Here is a 22,452-nt window from a genome sequence, read left to right as displayed (position 1 = left end):
CGTGAAATCAGGTTCAACTGGTCATTCAAATGCAGACTGGGTGACCGCTTTGCAGAACACCTTCAGTCTGTCCGCAAGCATGACCCAGACCTCCCTGTCGCTTGCCATTTCAACACTCCACCCTGCTCTCATGCCCACATGTCTGTCCTTGGCCTGCTGCATTGCTCCAGTGAAGCTCAACGCAAGCTGGAGGTACAGCACCTCATCTTCCGACTAGGCACTTTACAGCCTTCCAGACTGAATATTGAGTTCAACAATTTTAGATCATGAACTCTCTCCTCCATCCCCATCCCCTTTCCGATCCCCCCTTTTTTTCCAATAATTGAAATAGATTTTTGTTTTCCCACCTATTCCATTATTTTTAAATGTATTTCCATCCATTGTTTTATCTTTACCCTTTAGCCTATTTCAATTCCTTCACCCCACCCCCACTAGGGCTATCTGTACCTGAGTTGTCCTGCTTTCTAACCTTAATTAGCACGTTCCTTAGATAATATCACCACCTTCAACACCTCTTTGTCCTTTTGTCTATGGCATCTTTTGGCAATCTCCACCTATCACTGACCTTCTATTCAGTTCTACTTGTCCCAACCCCCCTTAAACCAGCTTATATTTCACCTCTCTTCTATTTTTACTTAGCTCTGTTGAAGAGTCATACGGACTCGAAACGTTAACTGTGTTCCTCTCCTCTCCTCTGCCAGACCTGCTGAGTTTTTCCAGGTATTTTTATTTTTATTTTTGTTTTGGTCATTCAACATGTTTGTTGTCTGAGAGATCTTGCTTTGTGTAAATTAGCTTCCACGTTTGTTCATAAAACAATAGTGCCTACACTGTCATTGTAAATAATGCATTGATTGTGAAGTGGTCTGAATGTCCTATGGATATGCAATAAGAAAGTCTAAATACAAGTAATTATTATGGCGAAAGTCAGCTTGATGAGCATCAGTCCTTTCTTTTAAATCAGATACCATGTGAAATTTTGCTAGTGCCTAGTAACTGACTAGTTATAAATATCCTTGGAGAATGGATAAATGAGTGAGTTCTGATTGGGTATAATTAGGAAGCCTGAGTTGTGATGCAGTGTTTTTGTTATATGATGTGAGAACTGCACATTTTAATGGATTATGTTGCCCCCACCACCCCCACCCCCACCTTCCATCTGACCTCATCCTGGGAGGAGAACGTGGCTGCTCCAAGTTAACTATGCATTCAGGAGCGCACAATGGGACCCAAAATCAGATCAGCACTCCGAGATGATCAGCATGATTATCTTTTATTTTTCTCACACAAGTCATCCTTGTGCATGGTCCGTGTGTTTGCTAATTTCTGGCAAATTATGGCCACATTTATTGCTGAGGAAATGGACTGAGATTTCCTCAGTTTACAGACAACTGGGGGGGGCGGGGGGGATCTTCACTGCCCCCCCCCCACCATAATCTTAATAGATACGTTTGACTTTGACCTTTTAAAAATTGTACCTTTTTTAAATAAATAGTTATAATACATACCACACTGGCATGCATTTCAATACAACTCCCAGAAGAATGTGCTAACTTACTGTCCCACCAAGTTCCCCTAATCAATACCTTATAGTTTGGTGTAGTGCATTACTAATGAAACCTATGGAGAATTAAAGTAATAGAAAAAAACACTTGGGATATACATCTAATTATTTTTGGAATGTCAATGTACAGATTAAAAATGTAAGTAGCCAAAAAGTGTCAGCTGATTAAAGAACCTTATAGATGTAAGTTTTTTTTATCACATTACACAGGTTTTGTGTTGTGATCATCAGGGATCTGTTTTAAAAGAAAACTCAGCCACCTGCCCCAAATGGCAGTGAGATTTCAGACAAGCACAAATGTGATGTCATAAATTTGCAATCCAAGTAATCTTCCCAATTGCATTTTGATTGCAAAGCATGCTGAATATTGTCAGCTCAGCCCATCCATCAGGATACAGACAAATAAATTATGAAGGATTATATGCACAAAATTCCCCTTTTAAATGTACTGTTTAGGAACCAGGCAACAAGGTGTGCAGCTTCATGGGAGTTGGGATGTAAAGAAGTGTGGAGAGTCTTAGAACCCTTTATGATTTTTATTGAAATGGCCATTAGTCCTTTCTTTCAATGTTTTAACTGTGCCAGGAGGTGGTGGGGTAGTGGTATTGATAATACCAGTCATCCAGAGGCCCAGGCTAATGCTCTGGGGACAGGCATTCAAATTCCACCATGGCAGCTAGTGGAATTTAAATGTAATTAATAAATTTGGAATTAAAAGTGAGTCTTGACATTGAGGATACCCCAGTGTGGCACTACCACTGTGTTAAATGAGATAGATTTTGAACAGAGATTGCAGCTCAAAACTGGACATCCAAGAGGCACTGTGGGCTATCAGCAGCAGCAGAATTATATACAACCCCAATCTGTAATCTTATGGTCTGGCATATCCCCCCACTATACTAGCCCAATCAAACTGAAGGATCAACCCTGGTTCAGTGAAGAGTGCAGGAGGGCATGCCAGGAGCAGCACCACATATACCTAAAAGTGAGATGTCAACCTGGTGAAGCTTCAACACAGGACTACTTGCATGCCAGGCAGCAAAAACAGTGTGCAATTGATAGAGCTAAGTGATCCCACAACCAACGGATTAGATCTAAGCTCTGCAGTTTTGCCAGATCCAGTTGTGAATGACGGTGGACAATTAAATAACTAAATGGAGGAGGAAGTTCCACAAATATCCTCATCCTCAATAATGGGGATGCCCAGCACATCAGTGCAAAAGACAAGACTGAAGCATCTGCAACCATCTTCAGCCAGTAGTACCTAGCGGATGATCCATCTCGCCTTCCTCCTGAGGTTCTCAGCATCACAGATGCCAGTCTTCAGCAAATTCTATTCACTCCACATGATATCAGTAAATAGCCCAAGGCACTGGATAGTGCAAAGGTATGGCCCTGACAATATTCTGGCAATAGTACTGCAGACTTATTCTCCAGTACTTGCCGCATCCCTAGCCGAGCTCTTCCAATACAGCCATAATACTGGCATCTATCTGTTGATGCGGAAAGTTGCTCAGGTATGTCCTGTACATAAAAAGCAGGACAAATCCGACCCGGCCAATTACTGCCCCATCAGTAAATTCTCGATCATCAGCAAAATGACAGAAGTGGTCGTTGACAGTGCTATCAAGTGTCACTTACTCAGCATTAACCGGATCACTAATGCTAATAATAATGCTAATAGTTTGGGTTCTTCCAGGATCACTCATCTGCTGACCTCATTTCAGCCTTGGTTCAAACATGGACAAAAGAGCTGAACTCCAGAGGTGAGTGGAGAGTGACTGCCCTTGACACCAAGGCAGCATTTGACTGAGTTTGACATCAAGGAGCCCTAGCAAAACTGGAGTGAATGGGAATCGGGGAAAATGCTCCGCTGGTTGGAGTCATACCTAGCACAAAGGAAGATGTTCATGCTTGTTGGAGGTCAATCATCTCAGTCCCAGGACAACACTGCAGGAGTTCCTCATGGTAGTCCTTGGCCCACCATCTTCAGCTGCTTCATCAATGACCTTCCTTCCATCACAAGGTCAAAAGTGGGGACATTCACTGATGATTGCACAATGATAAGCACCATTAGCAATTCCTCAGATACTAAAGCAGTCCGTTCTATATACAGTAAGACCTGGACAACATTCAGGCATGGGACTGACAAATGGCAAGTCAGGTGTGTGATGGACTAGTTCCCACTTGCCTGGATGAGTGTAGCTCCCATAACACTCAAGAACATTGACACCATTTAGGACAAAGCAACCAGCTTGATTGGCACCACATCCACAAACATCACAAATATTCAGTCCCTCCACCACCAACACACAGTAGCAGCAGTGTGAACCTCCTACAGGATGCACTGCAGGAATTCACCAAGGCTCCTTAGACAGCATCGTCCAACCTATGACCACTACCATCTAGAAGGACAAGGGCAGCAGACAAGTGGGAACAGCACCACCTGGAAGTTCCCCTCCAAGTCACTTACCATCCTGACTTGGAAACATATCGCCGTTCCTTCACTGTGTTATTGAGTCAAAATCTGTGAACTCCCTTCCTAACAGCACTGTCGGTGTACCGACACCACATGGACTGCAGCAGTTCAAGGTGGCAGCTCACCACCACCCCCTCAAGGGCAACCAGGGATGAGAAATAAATGCTGGCCCAGCCAGCCAAGCCCACATGCCAAAAATGAATTTTTAAAAAATTACATTTATGCCACAGAAGTGCCAGACAATGACCATCTCCAACAAGAGAGAATTCAACCATCGCCCCTTAATGGTCAATGGCATTACCATCACTGAATCCCCCACTATCAACATCTTGGGGTTACCTTTGACCAGAAACTGGACTGGACTAGCCATACAAATACTGTGGCTACAATAGCAGATCAGAGGCTGTGAATTCTGCGGAGAGTAACTCTCCTCCTAGTTCCCCAAAGCCTGTCCACAAGGCTCAAATCAGGAGTGTGATGGAATATTCTCCACTTGCCTGGGTGAGTGCAGCTCCAACTATATGCAAGAAGCTTGAGGCCATCCAGGACAAAGCAGCCCACTTAACTTGCACCCCATCCACCACCTTCAATATTCGTTCCCCCCACCACTGACACACAGTAACAGCAGTGTGTACCATTTACATGATGCACTGCAGCAACTCCCAAGGCTCTGTAGACAGCACCTTCCAAACCCTCCACCTCTACCACCTGGAAGCAAAAGCACAGCAGATGCACCACCACCTTTAAGTTCTCCTTCAAGCCACCCACCATCCTGACTTGGAACTATGTTGCAGTTCTTTCACTGTGGCTGGGTCAAAGTCCTGCAACATCCTTCCTGACAGCACTGTGGGTTTACCTATACCACATGGGTTGCACCGGTTCAAGAAGACAGCTCACTGCCACCTTCTCAGGCAATAAGGGATGGGCAATAAATGCTGGCCTAGACAGCAGTGCCCAGTTCCAATGAAAGAGTTAATAAGTAAGCAGATTCATAGATATTTGGTCTGAAATTATTATTTTTTATTCATTGGATGTGGGCATCACTGGCTAGAACAGCATTTATTGCTCATCCCTAATTGCCCTTGTTCAGAGGGCATTTAAGAGTCAACCATATTGCTGTGGGCCTGGTGTCACATGTTAGCCAGATCAGGTAGGGACTGCAGATTTCCTTTGCTAACAGTTATTAGTGAACCAGATGGGTTTTTTACAACAATCAGCAATGGTTTCATGGTTGTCATCTTTAGACTTTTAGTTCCAGATATTGAAGTCAAACTCCACCATCTACCATGGTGGGATTTGAAACTGGGTCCCAAGAGCATTACCCTGGGTTTCTGGATTACTCATCCAGCAACAATACCACTACACCACCTCTGACCCCTTTTTAAGCTGCCATCAAAAAAACTTAAAAATATAAAAACAAAAAAACTGCGGATGCTGGAAATCCAAAACAAAAACAGAATTACCTGGAAAAACTCAGCAGGTCTGGCAGCATCGGCGGAGAAGAAAAGAGTTGACGTTTCGAGTCCTCATGACCCTTCGACAGAACAGTTCTGTCGAAGGGTCATGAGGACTCGAAACGTCAACTCTTTTCTTCTCCGCCGATGCTGCCAGACCTGCTGAGTTTTTCCAGGTAATTCTGTTTTTGATCAAAAAAACTTAAGCATGTATAAAGCCTTGCTGCTTCTGCAGTACTCGCATTAAAGTTTGCACCATTTGGTACAGTTTTTTTTGATGAGAAACAATTATGGGTAAACTTGAGGGAAAGTGTGGCAACACAACAAGAATGTTTGAGCAGGCTACAACATGTTGTGAAAACTATAAGGTGAAGGAAAATCATAGAGCATGCCTGATTACAGTGATTTTCTCAGCACAGCTGTGAAAGGGGATACTTATTGTCACCATGCAAATGTAAATATAGGCACTTTACGATCAAAATAAGTGATGAGAAATTTACAGAGCGGAGATACATAGGTTCTCTTCCAGATGCTGCCAAGCAAAACTTGAGGCAAATTAGACATCAGAAAAACACCTTTCTTTACACAAGAAAATGCAGTGAAAGACATCCCTATGATGAAGGTCAGCTGCACTTTGTGTAGTGGCATTCAGTTCCAACAAGTGTTTTTTTCGTGAGGATCCAGCTGTGCTGCCAGGATTTCTTATTGCTTTTGCTAATATGTCTAGGAGCTAGGTCAGAAATACTTCAATAAATTTTGGCTGTAGATCAGACATTCACTGGACACATAAGGAATTATCAATTTTTAAAGGAGTTGTCTTGAACCTTGGCTCAAATTCAGGGCAGCACAATGGAATGAAAATTTCCTCATTCTGCTGGCTCTGAGTTTGTGCAGTCCCAGTACAGTTCCTCATGGCCACGGGGAAGCTCACAACACATAATTGGCAGGCTTAAGGGTGGATGGTGTGGGAAGTGAGAAAGATGCCTCACTGGTGCAAAATATGTGTTCCACTCAGGTTAAGGCTGAAGCTCATTGCTGGAGAGCATAGACTTTACCACATGACTCTGCTATTCCATATCTGACTCGGGAGAGTTTGATGCTGACATTAGGTGCATGAAATGGAAAGAGTTTATTACCCTGTACTAAACATTCTTCATTTTAATGATCACAGTATTCCATCACTATCCATTTTATAAATTACCACAGGTTAAAGATATTCATTTCTGATCACCCTTACTTTATTTTTCCTTCGTGACTCCTTCTGTTGATTGTTTCTTTAGGTGACACAACCCGGTTGAGCATTAAAAGTATGAGAAATATTGAATACAATCATTGTCCTGAATTTAACTACCTCCGATTTATTGGGTCAATACTTCCTCTGTGTAACTCTGTTGGATGATGCTGTCAACTTAGTTGCAGGTTAAAACGCTCTCAAAACAAAAAGCTGTTAAAAGTCATTCTGTCTGTAATTTTAGATAAATACAAGTGAGGAGAACTCGTAGTCTGAATAGATACCACATCAAATATAGTGTATGTTTTTAAAGTGAGTAGTTATAATATATTTTTGTTGCCTTAACTGTTTTCACATTTTAATTAGGGAGCACGTGTTGGCCGGATAGATGCTTTTGTGCAAAGCTTGGACAAGAACTTCATGGTTCCAGTAGGTGGTGCCATAGTTGCTGGTTTCGATGATGCCTTCATAAATGAAATCAGCAAAATGTACCCAGGTATTTCATTACCATACACCTTGTGTTAACAAAGTAAATCTCAGTTATAATAATGAGATTTGCTGCAGGTTTAACTTTCATTTATATCCAAATTGGCTGTTAGAAAGTGTTGGTGCAAAGTTCTAGTTAAGGTTCCATAGCCTACATTAGATTGAGGGCGCTTCTGAACACAGACTAAAAAAGGAATGTAATTTACATTGAGAACAAGATTAAGTTCTTAAACTTTAAAACAGTCATTTCACTGTGGTCAATATTTATGAAATGAACAACAATTACCTTAAAACTATTCGTGATTTTTTTTCAATTCGATATCAATCTATAAATAGAAGTGCAAGAGTTTAATTTTATTTTAATGTTTTCTCAGCTTTATTTATCTGTTGGATGACACTCAATTTTTAAAAATGTAATGATGAGCTATAAAATATCAACCAGCTCGAAATAACAATTCCTTTTTCCTTTCCCGTTTCTCTAAACTGCTTTATTTAAAAAAAAACTTCTTGTTGCTATTTTGGAAATTGGTCGTGCAAGGACATCTTTTAGAAAGATGTTGTAGAAATTTCCACAATTATTTCCTGATCCCTTGCTGTAACATTGGTGAACAATCAGTGAAAACCCTGAAGAAATGGTCATTTATGCAGGTTCTTCTATGATTTCCACTGAAATTATAGAGAGAATAGGGGATACCAACCCCCTGAAATTTTACCCCCATGAGCTAGCTGTGGCTGAAAAGCAGAATATTATTCATGCCATTTAAAAAATTTGAGGTGTAATGTTCAGTGCCAATATTTATTTTTAGCCTGCAATTGTCTGTGTACAAAAATTGTTCAGTCATCTTTGATGTTTGGGGCATTTTTAGTAAGGCAGCCACCTGATATTAACTTGTGTAGAACATGAATGCAATATCCCAGTGGCTGCACAGTCAACTGGAAGATGGTGGGGTATCCGTGACACCAGGAGGAGGTAAAGTTGTTGAATGGTGTCTCCCACACAAAGTGGATTTAGAAGGGGTGGAATTTACATCCATGGCCGGTAGATCTCTCAGAATAAAATCAGTAAGCTGTTCTGAGGCTGAATGCTCTGTACTGCGTTGTAAAGAAGTTCATTTCGTAGCAACGGCCCGCAATTTGCAATGAGCGGCAAAGGAATGGCTTTTGCAAACTAATCGACAAAGATTTCACATAACTGTGTGTCTGTTTGATTTTGGTGCCTTCTACAGGGGATCTGTGATGTCTGTGAGCAGGTCAAGTAGTCGAGAGGTTTTTCAACCAATCAGTTTGAAGAACCCTCACTGAGACATGCAGACTGAAAACCAGGAAGTGAAAACTTAGGCAATATAGATTACAAATAAATCATTGTGCTGGTGGTGTGTTACAGTTCACTCAGGAAGTCCCTGTGGCAACATGCACTTTTATATGTATGTTGTCATCTGGAGCTATAGATGGTAATGTTAGAGGCTCTAACTTTCTTTTCATCACATGGCTGACCAGGAATCTCTCCTGCTCTTGTCACCTGTCATTGGCATGTGTTGGAAGGATTTGCAGGCTGATATTTGCAGGTGTTATGAACACACCTTCCTTGGTCATTAAGTCCTGGGAATCCCTGGGTGGAACTCGAACCCGGAGCTTCTGGCTTAGAGGAAGGGATGCTACCCACTGCATCAAAAGACAAATCATTGCACGGGAACTGAAATAAAGATTGGGGTATTCACATGATATTAAGGGAAATATAGAAAAGGACAAATTATGAAAATTATATATTACATAAAGGAATTTTGTGTAAAAAATCTGCAACATCGTTTTCTTCTGAGGGAATAAGATTAATTTTTCAGGGCTAGAAGGATTGATCGGTGTAATTATCACATGTTATGCCACTTAAACTCCTGATTGAACAAGCCCTAACTTTTGCAGCTTTTTTCAGAGCCGGAATATTGGATCATTAACCCCTAATAGATTCCATCAGCAAAGGCTGCAATAGCACAGTCTTTGGAGAAGCAGGGGTTCAGGACAGCAACTTCCAGATTTCTGTGCCTAACTACATGTGCAGACGCCAAAAGCCGTTATGAGTTTCCCAATAATAACTGCATTTGCTGACAGCTTTGCTGTTATTAGTACAGCAAAAATCTCAGGCATTGTTTTTCAAACCCACAGCTTTTGAGGAGTAAGAGAATGCTGTTTTTTTTCTCATGCAGCGTATTCCCAATACTGTGCCCTGTTTATCCTGTGACTATACTGTGTACTGCTGTACTGAATCTTTAGCGACCCACAAAAGAAATAACTGTTTCAGCTAAAATTCTGTGGGGTTTTTTTTGTAATATTTTCTTTAAAGTCACAAGAACTTCCTATACTGAAATGTAACCTTCATGCTGAGCATTCTCAATTCACGAGTTTTTTTCTTTGTGTACTCACTGAGCATACAATAACCAAGCCAGAAGTGTTTTAAAAATATTTTCAGTTACAAGTCAGAAGGTTTTTAAAGTAATTAGTTTCTTTTCACCCTCATTATTTTTATGTAAAATACAACTTTGTGAAGTGGCTGGAGACATATTTAAATTCTCCCTCCTATCTCCTATTCTGAAGGTAGTAAGTCATGAAGGACTAAGGCTCAGTAGGCCTGGTAGTTCATCAGCCTGCTAACTCCGTTGCCTCCACCAACCAACCAAAACCCCCCTTCCCCCACTGCGCAACCCAGTTCCACCTCTCCACTCCCTATATCTTGCCCAAGTGTCTATCCCTCATTACAAGATTAGTGAGTTAGTTGACTGTGAGGGGCATCGCAGTTGAGCTCAATCCTTTCACCATTTAGCAGTGACCATTGTAGAGTGATCATAACTGGGATACCCCTCTCCTGAATCACCAGCTCTGGGATGTTGCAGCCACTTATAGCATCAGCATTTGCTTCCCTGACTTAGGTTAGCCAACACTTGCCAGTGCAGGAATTGAAGTTGGAATCTTTCTGGTTTGTATGGCTAAGTGCTACAACTGAAACGTTGGTGGACCTTGACTTTCAGTTGTATAATTTAGAAATAGTTAAGAATGAAAAATGTTTCCCATTGATATTTCTAGGTCGAGCTTCAGCATCGCCCTCGACTGATGTTCTTATTACATTGCTATCGCTCGGTGTGAATGGTTATAAGTGCCTCTTAAAAGAAAGAAAGGTGAGTTCATGGTGTTCCATATATACACCATAATGCTTTATATTTTTCTGTTTCTATTTTAGCTCTCTGCAAATGGCTATCATGTTGTGGAATTCAATTATGTTGAATTATTAATGGATTTTTAAAAATGTTGATCCTGCAAGTACACTTGCATCTGCTTTACTGTTATAGTTTGTGCTTTTCTTTTGATGTCTTGTATAAAGAATTTGTACAGAGTGAAACCAATTATATTTCATACATTCCCTTCCTTCTGATTTGAACAAGGTATAATAACCGAGAGTTTGTGTATTCCTTTTACAAAACTATGCTTTTAATACAGAAAATACGATAAGTCACAGCATATAAGTTGACCTGGCATATATGACGACATCATTTTTCTGGCCCCAAATGTCATGTTTTTTATATACTTGGTGTATAAGTTAACCCCCACTTCTCAGGCTCGACATGCCATACTCACATTAGTAGTCAGACTCAATTTTTCACTCCACAAATGCATGTTGTACTTACCAGTACCTTATCACTGGATGCAAGGGACGCAGCAAGCAATTTGGGCTGTGTTGTGAAGATGCACACCCTTTGCATTAGATGCCAGTTACATTTCAAAGGGGGTGAAAGTTATTGGGGTAGGCAGGAATGTGGAATAGAGGTTAAAATTAGATCTATAAATTAGCTATGATCTTATTGAATGCCAGAGCCAGCTTCAGGGGGCCCAGTAGCTTACTCCTGCTCCTAATTCATATGTTCAAAATGGCGACCACCAACATCCACATTGATGGTTCACTTTTATACATGGCGTATAAGTCGACCTCTCATTTTTAGAGGGATATTTTGAGGTTTCATAGGTCGATCCTGATGCTGAAATCTATGGTATGTATCTGAGCCTAGTTTTCTTCTAAGGGTGTCTGGTGCCTGATGAGAACAGCACCCCTGGGACGCACTGTGCCTGTCACTGGAGGCACCTGAGAGACCTGCAGTTGTGCTCCTGTTCACAGAATTGTTACAGCACAGAAGGAGGCCATTTGGCCTGTCATGTCTGTGCTAGCAATCTGAGCAATTCATCTAGTGCCATTCACAGCCGCCTTCCTGTAACCCTGCAAATTCTTCCTTCAGATAATAATCCAATTCCCTTTTAAATGCCTCAATTGAGCCTGCCTCCACCACATTCTCAGGCAGTGTATTCCAGACCTTAACCACTCGCTGTGTGAAAATGTTTCACCTCATGTTGCCATTGCTTCTTTCTCCAGTTACTTTAAATCTGTGCCATCTCGTTCTTGATCTTTCTACCAGTGGGAACAATTTCTCTCAATCCATTCTGCCCCGACCCCTCATTGCCTCTCAACCCTCTCTTCCCAAGGAAAACAATCCCAACTTCTCCAATCTGTCTAGGTGACTGAAGTTCATCATCCCTGGAACCATTCTCATGAATCTTTTCTGCACTCTCTCTAATGCTTTCATCTTTCCTGACGTGTGGTGCCCAGAACTGGACGCAGTACTCCAGCTGAGACTGAACTAGTGTCATATACAAGTTTAACTTGAACTCATTGCCCCTGCACTCAATGTTCCTATTATTAAAGTCTAGGATAGTGTACTTTATTAGCTACACTCTCAACCCGTCCTGCCACCTTAAATGCCTTATGCACGTATACACCCAGATCCCTCTGCTCCTGCACCCCCTTTAGAATTGGACCCTTTATTTTTATTGCCTTTCCACGTTCTTTCTACCAAAATAGATCACCTCACACTTCTCTGCCCTGAACTTCATCTGCCACTACCTGCCCATTGCACCAGCTGTTGACTGGCATTGTGATCAGCAGTTGCTGTTGCAGAGCAGTGGCTAGAAGGCAGCAAGGATTAAAGGGAGAGGGCTATCTTTAATTTGCTGTTATGCCTCTCCTTTAAAATTCTCCCCCTAAGCCCCGCCATGTGTTTCACCCCAAGATATCCTCCCTCTTCCCCCTTCAGCCTCAGCGCTGAGCGATTTTTCATGCTCTGTGATTTCAATCTTTATCACCATTACCTTTACCTTCTCTTTTCTTAATTCACTGCCCCCTTGCCCACTCTAACGCACTCTCTCCACATAAACCGTAATCTTGGCTTCCCCAAATATTGCCTTGTCACGTAATCTACTCCTGTGGTCTCGTCTACAGATAAGGCATTTCTGATCATCCCTCCTCACCCTCAAGTTGCACTTCCTATTATCTCTGCATCTGTGTTGTTGACTGCTTGTCTGACACCCCGTCTTGGATAAGGCAAACGTGAGGAAGGCTAAAACCATCATCTTCAGCTCTGACCTCAATTTCCACACCCCTCCTCTCTCGTTTGAACCAGACGATGCGAAACCCCAACTTCCTATTCAACCCTGACCTGAACTTCCAACCCCATATGCATTTCATCACAAAGACCACCTTCTTTCAGCCTGTAACGTCATCTGGTTCTGCCCCCTGCTCATTCCATTTCCTGCTGAAACCCTTATCCATCCTTATGATCTCCAGACTTGACTATTCCAAAATTCTCCTGGGTAGCCTCCCAATGTCAGTACCCCTTGAACCGCTCATCTAAACCTCTGCTACGCATATCCTATCCCACATTAAATTCTGCTCACCTTTACTTTCTGACCTACATTGGTTTCCACTTGCCTCCTATTTAAAATCTTTATCTTTGTGTCTAAATCCATCTTTGTAATCCCAGCTAATTAGCCCCTCCTCACCCCACAAGAACCCTTCATTCCTCCAACTTTGACCATTGCCTTGAGCTGCCTAAACCTGCCCCCTCTTGGAATTCCTTCTCTTAACATCTAAGAACATTAGAAATAGCAGCAAGAACATGCCACACAGCCGCTGGAGTCTACTCCACAAATCATTAAGACCATGGCTGATCTTTGATTTCAACTCCACTTTCCTGTCAAATCTCAATATCCCTTCATTCCCTGGACACTAAAAATCTATTAATTTCAGCCTTGAATATACTCTGACTGAAATTCCCAAGCCCTTTGAAGCAGGGAATTCCAAAGAGTCACAATCCTCTGAATGAAGAATCTCATCCCTTGCCTCTTCAATTCACTCTCCTCCTTTAAGAACCCCACAAGATCCACACGTTTTTACCACACTTTTGTCACTCTTCCGAATATCGCATTTTTTGGTTTGGTGTCCATTTTTGTCTGATTACACTTCTGATATGTATTTGCAATATGTATTGCAATATTTTCCATGCTTAAGGTGACATATTCTATGTTACAACAGTGACTACAGTTCAGAAGTACTTAATTGACGGTAAAGCATTTTGAGCTGTCCTAATGTTGTGAAGGATGCTATATAAAAGCAAATCTTTCTTCCCTCCCTTCTTTATGTAAACGCAAGTTGTTGTTATACATTTTAAGATTCCCTTATGATAAAACAGTCAAACATGGTAATGTAGAACTACCACATTATGGTAGTTCCACATTACCATATTAACAAGTTTGACTGTTTTATCATTTTACTCTTCCTACATCCAAAGGGATCTCCAACTGTGGTGCACCCAAAGAAATTCTGCAGAAGGGCCTAAACTGGGCTGGTCCTCAGGAATCTTGGGGGGCGGAGGGAGGGGATCTTAAAATGTATAACAACAACATACGTTTATATAAAGAAGGAAGGGAAGAAAGAATTGCTTTTATATAGCATCTTTCACAACATTAGGACACCTCAAAATGCTTTACAGTGCAGGTCCACTGATATATGTTATGTTGAGGGAGTCCATCTTGTGCAGCAAGTTTAGAACCTTTATGTAATAGGTCTTTAACTCTTTTTTCCCTTGGCTCTGCCTAGTGAAAATCAATTTCTAAGCTTTGTCTTCATCAAAATGATGAATGTACATGTTTGGGGACATGAACATTTGTGTTGACAGTTAGCACACAGATTTTACAACAATCAGACACCTTCAAAGAGGAGACGATTCGGGTACAAAGTAGACACGTTACTGCAGGGGTAAAGCAAGGAAACCAAAGCTAGAGTTACCTAGAAAACTGAATAATAGAGGTTAATATGAGACAGCGAAGGAAGGCTTACGACAAATGTAAGGTTCATACTATAGTAGAGGACCAAGCTGAATATAGAAAATGCAGAAGAAATCTGAAAAAGAGAAAAGCGGGGTAAAGAGAAAATATGATAATAGATCAGCTCATGTCTTGTTCATCCTTCAAGGCAAAATGACTATGTTAATCACCTGGAGTGTTTGGTAGGGTTCCGGTGGGTCTGTAGGCGACTGCTAAGGCCTTCTCTCCAAAGAAGAGTCATATTGGACTTGAAACATTAACTCTCTTTCTCTCTTGACAGATGCTGCCAGACCGGCTGAGATTTTCCAGTACTTTCTGTTTTTATTTCGGATCTCCAGTATGTGCAGTATTTTGCTTTTATTTTAGAAGTTATGCTAAACACTTATTAAACATTAGATAAAAACAAAAATAAAAACAAAAAACTACGGATGCTGGAAATCCAAAAAAAAAAAAATTTTATTATGTTTATTAAACGTTAGTTGGACTTCAGCTTGAGTACCCTGTCCAGTTCTCTTTAAGAAAGATTTCAAGACCTTAAAGCGCAGAAGCAATTTACTAGAACTGTACTTTGGACAAAGGACTTCAGTTATGTGGATAGACTGGAGAAGCTGAAGTTATCCTCCTTAAGACAGAGACAGTTAAGAGGAGATTTGATAGAGGCATTCAAAATCTTGAACGGTTTTGATAGAGTAAATAGGAAAAAATGTTTCCAGTGGCAGGACAGTTGGAACTAGAGAATACAAATTTCAGGTGATTGGCAAAAAATGCAGAGATGACATGAGAAAATTTTTTTTACACAGCAAGTTGTTGTGATTCGGAATGCACTGTATGAAAGGGTAGTGGAGCAGATTCAACAGTGACATTCAAAATATAATTGGATAAATACATGAAGGGAAAAAAAATTCACAGCTAAGGGGAAAGAGCAAGGATTAATTGGATAGCTCCAGCAAAGAGCTGCACTGGCACATTGGGCTGAATGGCCTTCTCCTGTACTGTAGCATTCGATAACTCACCAAACCACAGTAATATACATTGTCTGGTATTATGATGATGGTATTTCAGTATTTAAATAGATTTCTCGTTGTGCATAATTATTATCAATTTGTGGATGATGTTGTGTTTCTTTTGTCCATTTAGTACTGTTGAGTCTGACTCGATCAGTTTCTGATCATTCATAACTGGTTATAGTCTGAGTTTTCACAGATTATAAGGGAACACTCTGAGCTGAAACTTGCATGAAATGGTTATGAAAAGTGCCATGATACCTAGACCTCAATACACCACTGCTATCATCTTCTGGTTGATTCACATATAGGTGTTAAATAAGCATGAGCAACTGTGATGCTTGTTTCCTTGGACATTCATTCTGGAAAGTCAGTGCATCAGACAAAAACATGATAAAATTCTTGTGCATCTCCCATTTCCTATCTCTTTTCCTGTTCAAAGTTTAGAAAATCTTTCTTCAATACTTATATAAAAGAAATCTTTTTGTCTTTGCGTGCTAAATAATAATTGACTATGAATGTCTTATCTTTTATATCAGTGCAACATTGTCAGTAAAAATTAAATTATAAAAACAGTTACGACAACAACTACAGGGTGTTATGTAGAAGGTAACCTCATTAATCTGAACTTTACTAATTGGTGGCTTTTCAAATATCTTTGGCTGCTTTGCATGAAAAAGCTTATAGAAATCAATTCATCAGGTTGATTCCTATTCCCTGCTATGAGCACAATAGAGGTACGTAGTATAACATTTGTTTCTAGAACAATGCACGAGTATTGCACGTTAAAATCAGACTTCAGTTCCAACAGGTAAATTTACATCAAATGCAGAGGTCTTATTGCATTGAAATGCTGAGTCAGATTAGTCATCCCATAAATCCTTTTAAATTTTGTGGTTGCATTTGTGAACTGTTACAGGAAAAATATTAGCAAGAATGTTCAATTGTATTCAGAAATTATTTTGATATATTAATCCAGACAGGTGCCTACAGAAACACTATGGCTCTGTCATATCAGTATTCATTATTGGGGAAAAGAAATTGTCCTTGGCAGCTGTTTCAGATTAATAGACAGAACAAAATGCTCAATTGATAGTGATTGCAAGCTGTTCAGTTGGGAACTAAATGGTAACTTCCTCTGATGGCTCAACTGAACTACACAGAAGAGGAAGGCCCTTAGTTCTGGTTGACCTTCGGTAGAGTGGCAGCAGGAGAACTACAATTGGTATAACTGCTTCTAGGTTAAGGAGGAAAACAATGTTGAGGCTTCCTGCCCTCATAGTTCTCCACTAACCTCTACTGGCATGCGTGGATGTTGGGACAAAGACAGGGTCAGGCTTAGTTGTAACGCCCTTGTAAGTTGTGCAGTTGGTTATCCTGTCGACACGTGCTGTCCTGGGTCACATACAAAATGGCCACTTGGATGTGGCACTGAGAATACCTCGGACTCATTGAACCAAGGGACTCATGGAAACAAGGAGTTAGTGTCTTCATGAGAAGAGGAATAAGGAAGGAAAGAAACGTGAGGTGCAAGATGTCAAGTTTTTGCAGTTCCAATAAGATTCTATTGGGGATTCCACAGCCAGTTACAAAATTATGATGGTACAAATTCAAATGTTAAATGTGTTCATAAGACCATTTGGTGGCCATCTTGAAATTAACCAGCTTATAACCTTTTCCCCCTTCTCCCCGAAGGTGTTGATTTACTTCCCCAATCTACTAACCACCTGGATCTCGTTTTCTGTCTTACAAATGGCCACTTCAGAGCACTATTAGAGTCAGTGAAACCATATACCTATACCCAAGTTTTAAAGGAAGTGATATTTTGACTGACTAGAATATATGGTTATGGGGCAACACTGTGGCATGCAATTGGTTTTGCCTAGGATTGAAGAAACTGTACAGCATTCCAACTCTTGACTGTTATCCAGCTGGAAGTCTGCATTCAATAAGGGGTGGATTGTACTTTGTTGTGAGCCTCCCTACTTCATAATTAAATGGCTTTTGTCTCTAACTAACCAAGCTGACATGAAGGATAGCCACTTGGACCAGTATCTTGTTTGCAGCATGATCTTCTGCCTTCAGGAGCCAATTCAAAGGAAAATGAGAAGGCAAATGAATGAACATCTTAAGCCTTAAGAGAAGAACTGTCAGGAGGAGCGTTAAAAGATTTGAATAGTCTTTATTTCTGGTAAACTGTTTAAATGATCCTTTTTAAAAACAAAAAGCATAATGGTATATGTGATGCAAATAAGCTTCAATTCTGCACGATAAAAAATGACTGTCACAAATAAAAAGATTAATGCACTGCAAAGTTTGCTGATTTATGGCAGCTGTCACAGCACTTTACTGCATTCACAGCATTCCGAGCTGTGCACTGATGCCTGACTAGTTGCAGGTCGAAATGCTGAAAATAGCACAAAGAAAACACTACACACGTGCAAGTTAGACCAGTTTGGTCTGTCAGAGATATAGGAAAGCTTATAATAATATCCAAGTAACTTGTGACTGTGCAAGGCAAGAAGCCAACTAATTGCCTCAGAGCAATCCATATCTTTCCATGTTGGACAGTTATATGCATCTGTGTGAACATATACCCTGCACACATTTAAACAATGAATTTACCTATCAATGATAAATGTGGGATTTCATTCTTTGGGCGAAATCTTATGGAAGCGATGGGGGTCTTAGCCATTGGCTGGAGAAGGCGACAGCCCTGCAGTGCCTTTTCTAGGAAAGGCATGCCACATCATATGCCAGTCAGGCACTTGACAGGCCAGTAGCAGCAAGGACAGCGGGGTGGTTCTCAGCGGGAAACCCCCCCCCCCCCCCTCCCAATGTCAGGTCCCTTGATCAGGCACAGTGCCTTTGAACAAGGGACACCACCATTTCCCACCCACCCCCTCGCAGGAGCCAACAAACAAGCATGCCTGGTTTGCTTGTCATGCTCCCCACCTGCTGCTGGCTTAATACCAGCAGTGGCAGATGAGGCCCTTAAATGGCCATTAATTGCCCACTTAACGGTCTCAATTGGCGGCAGGATGGGAACGTTATCCATGGGCTTTCCCACCATTTTGAGGTGCAGGCGGGAAGGCGGGTCCTGTAGTAACCTGATGTGTAATATATCTTTAAGACAAATGTTATAAATCACATGATCTTGATGCCCAATAGCAGAGTAGCATGGGCTACCTCTGTAGAGTAGTCTTGAGTTAAACTCTGAAGAGGAAAGACAAGAGTTTTCAGCTAGCACACAAGTGTAGCTGCTGAGTTCCTTTTGTAAATAAACAGAATCTGTTTCTTCTAAGAACGGTCTACAGATCTTCTCTGTCTCTGTACCAACTCGGTCACCCCGAAACAAGCATGCAACCCAGATCCTTCAGCCCCAACAAACCAGGACACTGGATCCACTGAACTGGCAACAGGAGAAAAAGGCAAGAAAAAACACAAAAAGACAAGGTAAAAAGCAAGAAAGAACGAAGGAAATCAGAAGAACTGAAATCGGGCCATACCTCACATGATAGTTGTAAGTAAAGAAAAATTTCCTTTCCGATCGACAAAGTAATCCCCTACAAGCATGCCGCAATTTGGAAGAGTGGAGCCTTTCAATCCAACTTCGGGTGACTGGTCTCAATTTATTGAACCCCTCACATTCTTCTTCCAGGCGAACGACATTGCGGGGTAGGAGAAGAGGCGCGTGATCCTTTTGTCCACATGTGAGAGTAAGGCATATGGATTAATTGAAAAATATGGGTTGGCACCCAGTACTCCAGCCTCAAACTTTTGATGGCTTAGTGAACCTCGTAAAGGATCATTACCAGTCCAAGCCATCTGTGGTGATGCAACTGTTCAAATTTAAGTCGAGGAATAGAAACACAGGGGAGACAATTGCTTGTTATGTGGCAAGTCTGAAACTATTAACTGAATATTGTGAGTTTGGTACATCTATCAATGATATGCTTAGAGATTGTTTGGTGTGCAGTATAAATGAAGACGCGATTCATAAGAGATTATTGTCTGGAACAAATTTACATTTTCAGAAGTAGCATTTTCAGTGCTAGAAATAGCACTGGCCATGGAAGGTGCAGTGCGAAGCCATACAAGGAGTGCAAAATGGTGCCATCCTCCACGTTGGGGAGGGAGCCTCAGCAAATAAGAGTGCGAAAGTGCAAAGCTTTACTCAGAAGCAGGAAGCAGCCACCGCTAGCAGACAAATTAAAAGAGATAACTTAGCAGCAAAAACATGGCATAATGGTAACAGAAGTGAAAGCAGACAACCTTGTAGTGAATCACAGTTTAAAAAGATTGAATGTTTTTTCTGTCATCGAAATGGACGCCTCATGAGACATTGTAAAGATAGAATCAGGCAGACTTCCAGACAAAAGCAAAAACCCAATGAGATTAACAGCTTTGAAAAGCCTGAAGTATTAGATTCTAATATCTATTCATTATATAATTTAAAGGTAGGAAGAACAGACAGAACCTATCAGAATGGAGGTGGATACTGGTGCAGCCACCAGGGTGGATAGGTGAGCTTACTTTTAAATACCTGAATCATGGGAAATGTAAGCTAAATATGAAAGAAACCGATGCCAAATTGAAAATTTACATGGGAGAAAACATACAAGTCAAGGGCATATGTAAAGTCACAGTACACTACAGAGCTCAAACAGTGAAATTACCCTTGATGGTAGTAGCAGACAAGGGACATAGTCTCCTTGAACAAAACTGGCTGAAAGAAATTAATTTGGAATGGACTGAAATCTTCCAGCTGAGAACTAATGGGCTATCAGAGCTACTACAAAAATATGTCTCAGTTTTCAAGGACGAGCTTGGAAAAATTGAGGGGCTAGAAGCAAAAGTTCATGTAGATCCAGAGGCAACACCAAAATTCATGAAGGCAAGACCCCTTGTGTGCATAATGGTGACAAACTTCCACCTTATGTAATATGGGCAGATTAGTAAAACTGGGAGTGATACAACCAGAGCAGTTTTCAGAGTGGGCAGCTCCAATTGTACCTGTTCTCAAACCTGACCAAAGCATTCGAATATGTGGGGATTATAAGTTAACAGTCAATAAAGTGGCAAAATTGGACTGAGACACCATACCAAAAATTGTAGTCTTGTACGCTAAACTGGCAGGTGGAACTGCCTACACAAAATTAGATATGAGTCATGCCTATCAACAGTTGGAATTGGGGAAGGACTCCCAGAAGTTTGTCATCATTAATGCACACAAATGGTTGGTACCAATACGCTCATTTACATTTTGGCACACCTTCAGCTTGTGCCATATTCCAAAGAACCATGGAAAGTTTATTACAGGGACTGCCCCACATTGTAGTTTATTTGGATGATGTTCTTGTAACTGGACTCACTGAAAATGAACATTTGATGAACTTGGAAGAAGTTTTGAAATGTTTTTCGCAGGTTGGAGTGAGGTTGAAAAAAGATAAATGCACATTCCAAGCGAAAGAGGTAACTTACATAGGTCACAAGGTGGAATCACAAGGCCTACATCTAGTTGAATAAAAAGTGAAAGCCATTAGAGAAACCCCAGTGCCAAGAAATACATCCGAACTGAAACCATTCTTGAGGATGATCAATTACTATGAACACTTGTTGTCTAATTTGTCGACAGAACTGGCACCACTGTATTACCTGCTTAAGAAAAACCAGTGATGGTCATGGCAAATGCCACAAGAAGAAACTTTCACAGAAGTGAAACAGTTGTTACAATCGTCTACACTACTAGTACATTTTGACCCAAAAAAAGAGTTGATATTAACGTGTAACACATCTCCCTATGGAATGGGAGCAGTACTTCCCCATCGAATGGATGATGAATCAGAACGATCTATAGGATATGTATCAAGAACACTCAGCACTGCAGAAAAAAAGTGCTGGCAAATAGAAAAAGAAGGCCTGTCAATCATTTTCGGCATTAAGTTTCACCAATATGTACACAGTCGTCATTTTACTATCATAGGGGACCACAAGTCATTATTAGGATTATTCGGTGAAGACAAGGCTATTGCTCCTATGGCCTCAGCAAGAGTGCAAAGATGGGTGTTGATCTTGGCAGCATACGAGTATGCTTTCATTCATAGACCTGGAAGTCAAATTGCAAACGCAGATGCACTCAGTCGTTTGCCCATGCAAGTAAAAGATGAGAATGTTCCAGTTCCTCAAGAATTCATTTTATTATTGAACTTCCTGGACTCATCACCGATATCTGCTGGACAGCTTAAAGATTGGACAACTTGAGACCCAGTCTTATCCAAAGTGCGGGATCAAGTTCTTCATGGTTGGCCACAAAAACAAGAATCTGATGAAATTAAACCGCATTTCCAGAGAAGATACCAAAATAAATGCCAGGAAGGTATTATGGGGAGTATAAGTGATTGTTGCTGCAAAAGGACTAAAGCCATTGTTATCTAAACTTCACAGTGCACAACCCAGAATTTCCAAAATAAAGGCAAGAGTTCATAGCTATATGTGGTGGCTGGGAATGGATGGAGAAATAGAAAACTTAGTGAGAAATTGTATGCAGTGTCAATAAGCACAAAAATTACCTGCAATAGCTCCGTTACACCCCTGGGAGTGGCCAGGAAGGCCATGGGTGCGAGTACACATCGACTATATGGGACCTTTTATGGGAACAATGTTTCTGCTTATCGTTGATGCACATTTGAAATGGACGGACCATATATGAAGTGAGGTCACTGACATCTTTCTCTACAATAGAGAAGCTATGACAAAGTTTTGCAAACAATGGACTACCTGAAGTGCTTATATCAGACAGTGGAACAGTATTAATGAGTGCTGAATTTAACCAATTTATAAGCCTCAACAGTATTATTCATGTCAAAACATCACCATACCACCCTTCTTCGAATGGACTGGCCGAGAGAGCAGTTCAGATTTTCAAATCTGATATGAAGAAATTGTCTGGAGATTCTATAGTGACTAAATTAGCACGTTTTCTTTTCCATTATAGAACCACCCTTCATACGACTTGCGGAATTGTTGATGAAGCGCCA

General features: G+C 41.0%; 1 protein-coding gene across 8 annotated transcripts in view; it reads left to right on the top strand.

The window, feature by feature from the left end:
* sepsecs (Sep (O-phosphoserine) tRNA:Sec (selenocysteine) tRNA synthase) overlaps window positions 1–22,452 on the top strand; it is a 102,417-nt gene that overhangs the window by 60,624 nt on the left and 19,341 nt on the right. For all 8 annotated transcript variants that reach the window (XM_041198555.1, XM_041198527.1, XM_041198564.1 and 5 more), the window contains 2 exons: window positions 7,095–7,224; window positions 10,287–10,378. In XM_041198555.1, the coding sequence (XP_041054489.1) occupies window positions 7,095–7,224; window positions 10,287–10,378 (222 nt within the window). The remainder of the gene's footprint in view (window positions 1–7,094; window positions 7,225–10,286; window positions 10,379–22,452) is intronic.

The sequence above is a fragment of the Carcharodon carcharias genome, chromosome 1, assembly GCF_017639515.1.
Source record: "Carcharodon carcharias isolate sCarCar2 chromosome 1, sCarCar2.pri, whole genome shotgun sequence".
Taxonomy (NCBI): Eukaryota; Metazoa; Chordata; class Chondrichthyes; order Lamniformes; family Lamnidae; genus Carcharodon; species Carcharodon carcharias.
This window is presented reverse-complemented; position numbering and strand designations above follow the sequence as displayed.